Raw genomic sequence first — 12,249 nt, forward strand, 5'->3', positions numbered from 1 at the left:
TCTCTTTTCTTCTTCTTCTTAATCCGAGAATCCGATCAGAGCGATGGAGGGAAAAAAGAAAACAAAACAACAGAAGAAACATCAGGAAAGGTAGTGCTACACAGATATACACAGTCATTTATCTATAAAAAATCCATCGTGGGTTCTGTCGGATCGAGCCATTGAAGCTGACAAAGGAAAGAAAGGAAGAAGTGTGAAGCGGAGTTTAGGTCAAACGCAGGATTTGAGCCATGGTGGGTGGAGAGGTGGGGGGAAGGAAACTTAGGCCGAGAGTGACAAGATCGGCAGCAATGGCACCAGAGGTTTATCGGAAGTCTGTGGGCAATGAGAACACGGGTGTCTTACTGAGTGGTGTACCTGGGCACCCTAGGAAACGTGCTGCCCCTACCGGCACCAACGATGAGAACAAAGAGAATTTGGTCGGCGGACCTGGCCCAAGGAAACGTCCGGCTCTCTCCAACTTAACCAACAATGTCTCTTCTAAACCTGCTCAGGTGAGTGGCTCTCTAACATTTAAATAGTAATCACCGTAATCGCTCATCATCTACATACTATGGACCATATTCATCGTGTCTTATTTTGCCTTTCTTCTCTGAATGTGCGTGTTTGAATTGTTCTTTTTTTGTTGTTGTTGTGCGTGTTAGAAATAGATTCTCTGATATATTTAGATTTTCATCCTCCTCCTCCTCCTCCTCCTCCTTCTTGCTATCAACATCATCATTATAATAAAGGCAACTACTCCATCACCATCTTATGAATTGTAAAAAAATTCGTGAAATATTCTGAAATAATTAGAATCATTAAGCCCAGAGTGTCTTACTTAAGTTCTCTTTATTTGATTAACTTTGCATTTCTTTGGTCAATGAATTAAAAAAAATAAAGATTTCTGAGTTAGAAGTAGATTTTCTTTGCTAGAAGTTGATTTATTTCGGATGCACTTAGAGGCCCTCATTATCGTCATACTATGTTATATTACGCATTTGAGTTTTCTTTTCTTGTATGTGTTTGAGTTTTTCTATCTATGCCATATGCGTTTGTTAGAAGTGCATTTATTTGCTCGAAGTTTCTCTTAATATCTCTCACGTATATGCTCAAATATGTGTTAGATTTTTTTTCATGTTTTGTGTTCTCACATTTAGATAACATCATTACCTGCATAGCATAAGTTTTCTTTATTTTTCTGTAAGTGAGCCTATGGTGAATGCATTTTTTTGAAGTGGAGATGTTTTGTTTGAATGAGTTTTATTTTTTAAAAGTTGTTTGAAGAAGAGAGACCATCCCATCATAATCTTACCGCGATGGCCTATTTTTATGCTTTATGGATATACAAGAAGTGAAAAAAATCTCTATCTTAAAGCCTTTGGAAGTTCTTACAGAAGTAGATTCATGGCTAAAATGCAAATGGGTCCGTCAAAATTCCATTTGAAGAGCATATGAACAGCCTCAACGTGTCTTTTAAAATTCATGTACCTAATTTACTTTGCTGTGCTCAGTACATTTGCTAGAAGTTTCGTACAGAAATAGCTTATAGAAGTGAACTCTTCAATAGCCTTAATGATCCTTTAGAAGTGATTATAGAAGCAAACTTAAGGATAGAATCAATTTATATAATGCATCCATTAAAAGTGCATTTTCTCTGCGTTAAATCATGTGATAGTGCTTATGGAAGCAAATTCAAGGATAACCGCAATTAATCTTTTAGAAATTCTAATTTGAAGATTAAGACCAACATATTTATGACCAATAATTTTGTTTTTGATGTTCTCCGATTTTCTTTCTATGATCAAATGCATGAAGGAGTATATGGGAGTGCATATAGAAGTAGATTTTCATGGGTAGACACAATGGGTGTGATTTAGATGATCATATTCTGATCTAAAGTTTTAGGTTATCATATTTATGTCCTAGAAGTTTAATTATAGGTCATAAATTATAAATACTAAAAGCGAAATTACAATGCCTTGAAGGATGTAATAGCGAGTATAGATATAGACTCATGACTAACTGAAATATGTTTAAGTTGAATGCATATTTGAGCTATTCTTGCCCGAAAAAGCTTATGGCAGTGCTTATAGAATTATATAATTTCATCTTCCAATTTCAATGCCGCTTAGTTTTTAATCTTCCAAGAATTTAGAACAGCTCATGAACTGCTAGGGTATGCTCGATGGGCCTTTAAAAAATCTGATTGAAAGGCTATGTTAGTATTTGCATAATGATGAGGCTAATAAGATTAGTTATTGTAATAAGATTATGCCATATCTTATGAAGTTCTCTTTATATTCTTCATTTATCTTCTATGTTTGGTGCATCTGTAACAACTCTTTAAAGAGACTTTTTCTCTGCCTTCAATTGTATGCAAATGTGAATAGAAGTTTTTATGAGTCACCTGCTAGATCACCTTTAGTGGGTCTTTTAAAATATATGTTTTAAAGATTTAAATCACTTTATAAACACACACTGCCATTGGTATACAAAAATTTAAACTCCAAAGATTTAGATCACAAAATAAGTTCTCTTTTCATGTTCACCGCAGTTTACTTTGCTTTTCTTTGTTTCATGCACACATTTGGAAAGCTACTTTTATCTTCTGGGTAAAAGTCGATTCATGGGTGACCTGTTAGTCTGTCTTTTAAAAATGTTTGTTTTCTAGGCGTTTGATGAAAATATTTATGATTTTGTTAAGATGTATAGAGTGGTTATGCGACACCCAATCCTTGTATACGGTTCATTGTTTAAAGTGATAGATAAGTCATCAACATGTATTATATCATATACATATCGGTAAGTTTTTTACCTTGTGGGCCTCAAAGGTGTCCCAATTAACAATTCAACATTTCTTTATATGATATACCAATGTCCTTGGCAAATATTCAAATAATACCCTACTAGCTTAGCCATTGATGAACCCAAAAAAATCCATCTTAGCATGCTCACTCCACAGATAGCATATGTTGATTTACAGTTTAAAGCGTTCGACTAATCATCCTCTATTATATCATGCATGTTTATTCTGATACCATGCTGATCATATGCCATGTCGAAGTAAAAGGTATGACTACAAGAGTGTTATGTGATCAAGCTGAAAGTAAGCATTACTGGAGGATTAATTTGATTGTATACATTAAATTGTTTGGTTGATATTATGTAATCACATGCGAGCAGTGCGTAAGAGAATATTCAAACCATGTCTACAAACACAATGATTTGAGTTAACAAATAAAGAATCACATTCTATAATATATACTTGAGTCTGAATGGAATATGCTTGTCTCGGATGATTGCTGTTCAGGGTAAAACCAAGAGTGAAATAGTAACTGTTCAACAGAAGCCAGTTGGAGTAACACATGAAAAGCCCAATACTACGCAGCAGGTGAATGTTGAAGTGAAACATGAAAAACCAGTAGGTGCTCAGGAAGTTAATGTCGACGTAATTAAACCAAATTTCAAGCTCAAATCTGAGACAATACCTACGGAAATTCCTGTTTTGCATCATCATTTAGAGGAAAGAATTGCAGAAGTTATTAGCAATGTACCGATGCCAGAAGTAGCATGTTTAGTAGAAGGAGAGGGGTGGTCATGTAAAAACTACACTGATATTGATGATAATAAAGATCCACAGATGTGCTCTACATATGCTGCTGAGATCTATTTTCACTTGCGAACTGCAGAAGTAAGTGTACACAATTCTGCTTGTGAGCTTATTCATGAAATGAATCACTTCTAATGTATATATCCTTGCTTATTTTTACTGAACACTTTCCAGCTAAAGAGAAGGCCATCAATCAACTTCATGGAAACTTTGCAGCAGGATATAAATACCAGTATGCGATCCATTCTTATGGATTGGCTTGTTGAGGTGATTATATCTATAAAGTTCTTTCATAATGGTAATTAGTACTTATTTTAAAGATAGTACACCCTTTTCATTTCTCAGGTGGCTGAGGAGTACAAGCTTGTACCCGACACTCTATACCTCACAGCCACATTCATTGATCGTTACTTATCGGAGAATGTAGTGACCCGTCAATCGTTGCAGTTATTGGGGGTTTCATGCATGCTTATTGCTTCGTATGTTACTCCATAAACAAAAGGGCACAATGTACCATATCATATTTAGCATAACAAAAGCTCACATTGAAGAACTTCATAATAAAATCTCATGTTGTACCGTATCATATTTAGGAGAGTAGAAACCTTATTGTACCATAAGATAAGTTCATATTTAGTATAATAAAAGATCATATCTGGAGCTTAGCTTATAATATTTACTGTCAATTTTACAGAAAATATGAGGAGATATGCCCTCCACAAGTTGATGAGTTTTGCTATATCACTGATAACACTTATGGTCGACGGGAGGCAAGTGTGCATAGAATATATTTTTTCAAAGATATTCTAGCATGCTTACGGTTAAATGATGTTGGAATTCCTTACCAGGTCCTTGAAATGGAAAAGAAAGTCTTAGATCGATTGAAGTTTGAGCTTGCCGGACCAACAACCAAAACTTTTCTTCGGTTACTATATTTCGCATAATTTTGTTTCTATTCAAGCTTTGTATAGACCCCTCCAGTTCTTCTAATAATGTGCATCTTGATTGCTGCACCAGGCGCTTCGTTCGTGCTGCACAAGCTGGGCAAAAGGTGAAGAAATATCACTTTTAATTTGAATGCCACCATTCCTTCGGGTGTGTGGAAGTTTATTTGTGCCCTGTCCTATTATTTTGGTGCTTATACATATATAGATTTAATGATTATGCAGATATCCACCCTTCAAATGGAGTTTCTTGGGAACTATTTGGCAGAGCTAACATTAGTAGAGTATGGGTTTCTTCAATACCTGCCTTCAATGATTGCTGGATCAGCAGTTTTCTTGGCTAAAGTCACACTGGACCCCACTTCTAGGCCTTGGGCAAGCTATCAACTTTTGAACTATATAACTAAAGACTTTGTTACTCATTTGTGAAATAGACTCTTGAATTCTTTACTATCTAGTCAGTGAAATTGGACTTTTGGTTCTATCTTGTCTCACTTGATTTTTCTTTATTCTCTTTCTTTCCCAGAATGCGACTCTACAGCACTATTCAGGCTATAAGCCCTCCGATTTGAAGGAATGCGTGAAAGCCATTCATGATTTGCAATGCAACAAGAAGCATTGTACATTACCGGCAGTAAGGGAGAAGTACAAACAGGCAAAGGTATGTTTGGCATGTCCATTAATTTGCAACCCTTTGTGCATGCCCATTTGTATTTAAAATCCTTTTGGCTTGTCCATTAAGCTTTAAAATCTGTTTTGGCATGTTCGTTAAGTTGAATTCTCTGTTAAATGTCCACTACGTTTTAAATTCTTTACTTGCATGTCCGTTAAGCTTTTGGCATGCTGGGCCCCCCTATACAGTATAGCTTTTCTTTTCTGATTCTGTTTTTCTTTTCAGTTCAAATCAGTATCGAGCCTTCCACCTCCAGCTTCCATTCCTCTCAAGTACTTTGAGGACGTTCTGTAGCATATTGCAAGCCAGTCAATCCTCCATTTGATGAATGCTTTTACGAGATAAAATATATTTCAATGGCATAATGCTCAAACCTCGGCTCTTGGTTCTCGAGTGATTTGTATCAGATATGGATGGACTCACTTCCTCCAACCTATATCTTAAGTAAAGCATAAAAACAAGGAAGTTTTCTACTTTAGTAAGCTTTCTTTGATCCTACAATCCAGCTTCAATTCTAAGTATTCAAACTCTTGAGAAAAACAAATGTTTTACGACACTTTACAAGGATTATTTAAGAATGCTTGAGTGAAGCTCATGACCTCTTGGTTCACAAGGTCAAAAGATTTGTATCACCATCACTTGCCTGGGATTATTGCAAATGCTTAAAGTGGACTTTTTTCTTTGCATGTTTTGGTTCCATTCTTTTTTTTCTTCATTTAATTGTTTGAAAAAGTCTTTCTCTTTCTAGTTAAGGTAGGTAAATGACTCAAGCTAGTGAATTTAGTAAAGTGAGTGATGTTACTCAAGGGTGGTTAAATTAGTCAATATGGTCAAGGTAGTTGAGTTAATCAAATTAGTTCATATAAAGCCTCCCTGTGTAGGAAAGCATCCTTGCCCTTTTATAGTTTTCAGAACTTACAAGCAAATGTAGAGGGTTAAGTTCGTTTGGTTCATCCATGGGCTTTTCACATCTTGATTTATGTGAGTTGTACATTGCTTAAAGACACCCCATGAACAAAGCTAGTTTGGTAAAGATTTTACAATGTAACTCAAATGACTATCCAATGAGCAGACAATTTGAGAAATTAGAATGATATCCTCAAGCACTCTAGATGAGACAGTAACTACTTATTATGTCAACATTTTGAATCTGTCTACAATGTAAACCGCTACAATTGATAGTCCACCAGACAAATTCATTCTATTATTTCACTTTCGGTTGATTATGTGCGATGTACAATATCCCATTGCAGAATTTTCATTGTTTGTATCAATTGTAGGTTTGGCAGGACTGCATGTGCGTAGCATCACTGATGTATTAACAATCTATTGAGCTTTGGATCCTCCCAATCTGTTATCAAGGCATGCTAAAAGAAATGTCAGATTGATCGAAGCGAATATGAAATTTTTATCAATGGGTGGGGTAAGTCTGCATTTGCTAAATTGAAGGTGATACAAAATATGCCCAAAATATTTCAATGTGCCAAGAACTAAGAGGTAACATTTTTTGCTTAGAATTTCCTCCTTTGAGATTATGTCATACGGCTCGTAGAGAGCTTCAATTCAAGAAATAGATTTCTTAATCAAAGTTATGTTTAGAAACATGAAGATAATAGAGAGAAAGATACAGAAAGAAACCCTAGAGAGAGAGATAGAGAGGGAGACTCGAGAGCCTAGATGGATGTAGCTCAGTTTGTAAGTTTGCCAATGGAGATCAAGTGGTCATGGGTTTAACCCCTACATTCCATAGTGGCATCTAGTGAAATAAGAGAAATCTATGAAGTGATAGAGAGGTGAGAAAATTGGGTTTCGAACCCAAGATGTAAAAATGTATGGCTTATGACTCTCCTCACTTGTATTGCAATATGCCATCACATGTCGAAGAGAATTTGAGCAAAATCATATTAAAGGGATGGGCTTTGGCATGTATTAACGATTGTAGTTTCCTCTTTTAAAGGACATGGTTTCGTAGTTTGGTTCAATATCTACAATATATTGTGTGAAACTTAAGCCTCCACACCTTTCCCAAGTTGTGATACATCGGCATTGGAAAAAACCCTCATTCACAAGGGAATTTCATGGAGCAAATGTGATGCCCACTTTCTAAACCATTTCTTCATATATTGCATCCATTTGGAACTCAAAATTTTGCTTTTGTGCGTCTTTTGAATATTTTTACTTGATTCTCATGCAATCCTAGGCAATTGATGTAAGGATTTTTTTTGAACCTAAAGCATACACTCATATATCCTTGCCATGGTCATGATTTCAATGGGAGTGATCTAGTATACTAAAGTATTCGAAGAAAGACTACCATTGCACATCTCCCAAAAGTACTTGCCAAAAAGCACCACATAATCTACGTACAACAAATGCATGATACGACATTACCAATGACAACTCTTCAAATGGTTTTGTCCTTTACAAACTTGGCTACAATATGTTCTAAGTCATCATTTACATAGAAAATTCACAATGTAATCATTCAAAAAAGACTTATAGAGAAGAATATCATGTTTAGTACTGCTTTAATCAATATGTATGGTACATGTGGTGCGCTCAAAGTAGCTGAGCAAGTCTTCCATGAGCTTCCTAACCAGAAGATAGTATGTTGGAATGCATTAATAGTTGGGTATGTTGAGCAAGGGAAAGGTGAGAAAGCACTGAATAGCTTCGAGCGAAGGATTAGAGAGGGTATTGAGCCAAATGCGATTACATATATTTCTGGTCTCAAAGCTTGTGGTAGCATAGGATCTCTGGAAAAGATCAAACAAATCCATGAATGCATTAGTAAGAGCAACATTCTAGAAAAGCACACCGCACTTGCCAATGCTTTGGTTGATATGTGTGCCAAATGTGGTGCATTAGCGATGTCTCAAGCACTATTTGATGAGCTTTCGGTTCATGATACAGTTTGTTGGAATGCATTGATTTGTGGATATACCCAACAATGCCAAGATGGGGAAGCCCTCAATCTTTTTGATTGGATGCAAAAAGAAGGCTTTTCTCCCGATTCAGTCACGTTTGCATCCATCCTAAGGGCTTGGGCTAATATATGTGTCATTTCCAAGGGCAAATACATTCATTATGATATTAAGAAAAGGTGCTTGGAAGAAGATGTTGTGATTAGCATTGCTTTGATGGACATGTATGGAAAATGTGGTGAAGTGGAGAAAGCCAAAGAAGTATTTGGCGAGCTCACCATCCGTGATCTCGCATGTTGGACCACACTTATTTCTCGATATGCCCACCATAAATTGGGTGAAGGAATGCTGACCAATATATGTGGCAGAGACTCCAGTGATAAAGGCCAAAAATCTTGAACCCAATGTTGTTGACACTGATAAAGCTGTAGGAGTGTTCAATAGTGTTCTAGTTAATTATGTTGCAATTTTCTTTGTAATACTGGACTGTTTTGTATATCGCCTTTGGCCACTTTATGTTAATACCAATGGAGGATATTTTTATGGGAAAAAAGTCATCATTTACATAGACCACCACCAACAACGTTATTGCATTTCAAATGTTATTGTTTTGGACTTGTAGTATAGGTCAATAGTATTGGGGAAGAATATTGAGGATGTTTTTTTGTAAATATAAGGGAGCAATTTTTACATGGGGGCCTGTTTTCTGGGGGCCTTTAGATGAGTAGGTATCTTTGTACCAGGCGGAGCAATGCACGAAAGCATTATGTGTATTGGAGAATACAACAGAAGCATTACGTGTATTGGAGAATACAATAGAAGCAGTTCTTCCTAACATTCTTGGTGGTAAATTTTTTAGAAATTATTTTGTTTGGAATATTGTTTCAGTTAATGCTTTATGGGTGTGGTGGAAGTGTCGTTGCAACAAGAAATATGAAGGCATCGAGTACAATGTGGTGGATATGATTAAGATGTTGTGGGACAACTTGGTGCACACAATGAAGGGAGAGTATGATAATATTAAAGGAACACCAGAAAAGGTGCATAAGAAAAGGCGAAAAATCAGTAAAATATGGTGGCCAATACCTCTTTGGTTGGATGAGTCACATGAAGATCATTGGAATTCTGTTCCACCACGTTGGCTATTCCCGCTCCCTAGTCCTTTCTTATTTCAAAAATAATTGTGAGGTACATAGTTTCTTCTTTTCTCTTTACCTTACAATTTGACATGAAGAACATAAAAGAGGCGGATGGGATTTGGGTAGTTCTGTGGACTGACAAGGGCGAGATAGTGGATGTGGAAAATGAAACATTTTCTGATTTTGGATATGGATGAGTGATGATGGTGTTGCGGTTGTAACATAATTTAATGAGAGACGAGGAGAGTAGTGTCATTTTGTTTTTTTAGGTATACGATTTTGGTGGTAAATCTGCGAGAGTGAGATGGTTGATGTGGATTATTGAAGCACAATTCATGTTTTTGATAAGGATGAGTGATGGTGATGTGGGGCTGCATCATAATCTCTTCAGAAAACTAAATTGTTTGTATGTATAGGATTGTGACGGTAATCAACGAGAAGTTTGATATGGACTTGAGGAAGCAAAATGCATGTTTTTGATAAGGATGAGTGTTGGTGGTGTGGGGGTTGAAGCATAACTATTCAGAAGACTAGACTCATTTAGTTGTTTGTATGTACAAGTTTTGGCAGTAATCCGCGAGAAGTTGATGTGGATTTGATGAAGCAAAATGTATGTTTTTGGATAATGATGAGTGATAAGGGTGTGGGGGGCGAAGCATACTCTCATGAGGGGATGAGGAAAAATGATTCATGTATTGTTGTATGTGTAGTATTTTGGTGGTATTCGGCGAGATGGATGATGTGGACTTAATGACGTAGAATTTATGTTTTGGATAAGGATGAGTGATGATGGTGTGGAGATCGAAGCGCATTCTCATGAGGAGATGAGGAATTTAGACACATTTTATTGTTTATGTGCAGGAATTTGGTGGTATTCAGCGAGATGGTTGATGAGGACTTAACGAATTAGTTTTTATGTTTTTTTGATAAGGACGAGTGATGATAGTGTGGGGGCCGAAGAATAAGCTCATGAGGAGAGGAGGAAACTTGACTTAATTTGTTGTTGTATGTACAAGAATTTGGTAGTAATCCGGCAAGATGGTTGATGGGGAAAGAGGAAGAATAGTTGTTGACTTTACAACCACGAATGTGGAAAGTGGTTCTCTTGACAAACCAAAGAACGTAGTTGATCGCCTTCAAATCTGAGATGTATAGGTTGAAGAAGTATTGAATGACTCATAACTATGATATGAGAGGGTTTGTTTCCATATAGAGCTACTTTCGTTGTTGCCTATGGATATGGATACCTTGCAATGTGTCAAGGGAATAGATTGTAATTGCTGGACTGTTTTCTCTATGTTGGAGTACATAGATTTGTTTCCTCAACCGGTCTACACAAGACGGGCTTGGCTAAAAATACTTTGTATAATGTAACCATTATGACATTTCTTTATATCTAATGGAAGGATAATTTGTTTTGAAAAAAAAAAACAATGTTATCGCATTTCCATTCCCCATACACACATGCCATATAGTCTTCTCATGCATTTGAGAAATTGTAAGCATATATTTACTTGGTAAGCCAAATTCATCCCTTAACCTCTAAAGATTGTCATGGGGTGTCATATCATAAGTTTTTTTTGAGATCTATGAGGCAATGTAAGAGGTCTACCGTTACACCATGTTCTAACTTTATCATTTGTAACATATCCTCAACCATTTTTGAACACTTGAGATCAATGCCTAAAATCTTAGTAATGGATTCAACCATCTATTCACCAAATGAGAATTTGTGTATGTGATCCAAAGTAACTTCATAAAGTAGCACGTAGACAATCATATTATTTCCATTGACTTTTTTACATGTAGAATCATTAGTGTTTGGCATAAGGATACACAATTCGGATATAAGCATTCCAATGCTATTGTATATCTATAGAAGTAATTATCCATAGTGATTAAGATATTTTTCATACATAGAAGAGCAATAATGCACTTGTATATCCTCTTGCATCCTTGATATGTGGTATAAAAGATTTTCGTACATCAAGTTGGAAATTTCTCGTATGAGCATTCATGGCACTAAAGACAATAACTTCCCTCTATCCTTGAAATCTCATCTTCTAGATTGCCGAAAAAATGTTCTCTATTGAAACAAGCATACAAATGAGAATCTTGGAGAGAGAGAGAGAGAGAGAGAGAGAGAGAGGGAGGGAGGTTTGCAGGTCAAAACGTAAGGTTGTCCAAAGGCCAAACATTTATAATGCTTACATTATTGAGTGGCATCTAAGAAAGTATGGTTGGATTCCAAGCCGAGCACATGTGTTAGGCAAAACCTACCTTACACCACTATGGAAAAACCGTATGACTATCAAGGATGTTGGAACGACACACATATGCAAATGAGAGTTAGAATAGATGAGCATATAGGAGGATTTGAAGAAGAGTGGATTTGGGCAAGAGTAGAATTTGATGAGTAACGTGAGAAGGAGAAAGAGACAAGAGGAGCATATGGAATGGACTATGTTTTCATCATCTCCACATCCATTTTTCGTAGGTTCTTGATCCTTAAGGTTGATTTTTTTTGGGGGGGGGGGTAAAACTCTCTTTTTATACATATACAATACATGTATGTGAGCATGAAGCCTCTCTTTTTTCCTTAAAAATAGAAGTCTTTTTTTCCCTGGAAAGTAGAGATCCTATGTGCGACCACAAAATATATAACTTTTCTCCTTTAAAGTCGGGGGCAATGTTACTCCTAAAAATAGATAACCTATCAGTAGTGAGCTATTGATTTGATTTCCTAAAAATAGAAGATCTCATGATAAAGTCTCCGAACACAAGGACAATGTCTATCTTGCGGACGAGATGCAATGCCATTCTCTCTTGGAGCTCTCTCGACCATGGCTTGAGTTGAGGATGGGACATGGCGTGGGCTTCATCTATGGGTAACTATCGTCCGGACGGAGCACACTTTGATCTTGAGAGCAAATTTTCCTCCAAGAACATGATCGTGGGGGAGGAGGAAGAACAAGTC

At 36.5% G+C, this 12,249-nt stretch overlaps 1 protein-coding gene across 2 annotated transcripts; it reads left to right on the top strand.

Moving 5' to 3' along the window:
- Positions 1–210: 210 nt before the first annotated feature.
- LOC147868122 (cyclin-A1-4-like) lies at positions 211–5,892 on the top strand. Of its 2 annotated transcripts, XM_087315686.1 has the most exons (10): positions 214–494; positions 3,293–3,673; positions 3,767–3,859; positions 3,938–4,071; positions 4,287–4,362; positions 4,441–4,517; positions 4,610–4,643; positions 4,762–4,911; positions 5,063–5,197; positions 5,435–5,892. In XM_087315686.1, the coding sequence occupies exons 1-10, from the start codon at positions 231–233 to the stop codon at positions 5,501–5,503; spliced, it is 1,413 nt and encodes a 470-aa protein (XP_087171812.1). In that variant the 5' UTR covers positions 214–230; the 3' UTR covers positions 5,504–5,892. The 2 variants fall into 2 exon arrangements, with proteins under 2 accessions (XP_087171807.1, XP_087171812.1); XM_087315681.1 differs by having other exon boundaries at positions 211–494; positions 4,287–4,517.
- Positions 5,893–12,249: the final 6,357 nt, after the last annotated feature.

The sequence above is a fragment of the Azolla caroliniana genome, unplaced genomic scaffold (assembly GCF_043228905.1).
Source record: "Azolla caroliniana isolate FFs.n. ecotype wild unplaced genomic scaffold, voAzoCaro1.0.p SCAF_1, whole genome shotgun sequence".
NCBI lineage: Eukaryota > Viridiplantae > Streptophyta > Polypodiopsida > Salviniales > Salviniaceae > Azolla > Azolla caroliniana.

Excerpts from the sequence above, each read along its gene's own strand:
- LOC147868122 (XM_087315681.1), top strand. The coding sequence starts at position 231 with ATGGTGGGTGGAGAGGTGGGGGGAAGGAAACTTAGGCCGAGAGTGACA. Across the intron at positions 495-3,292 it reads TCTCTTCTAAACCTGCTCAG|GGTAAAACCAAGAGTGAAAT; the intron begins GTGAGTGGCTCT and ends ATTGCTGTTCAG. Across the intron at positions 4,644-4,761 it reads CTGCACAAGCTGGGCAAAAG|ATATCCACCCTTCAAATGGA; the intron begins GTGAAGAAATAT and ends ATGATTATGCAG.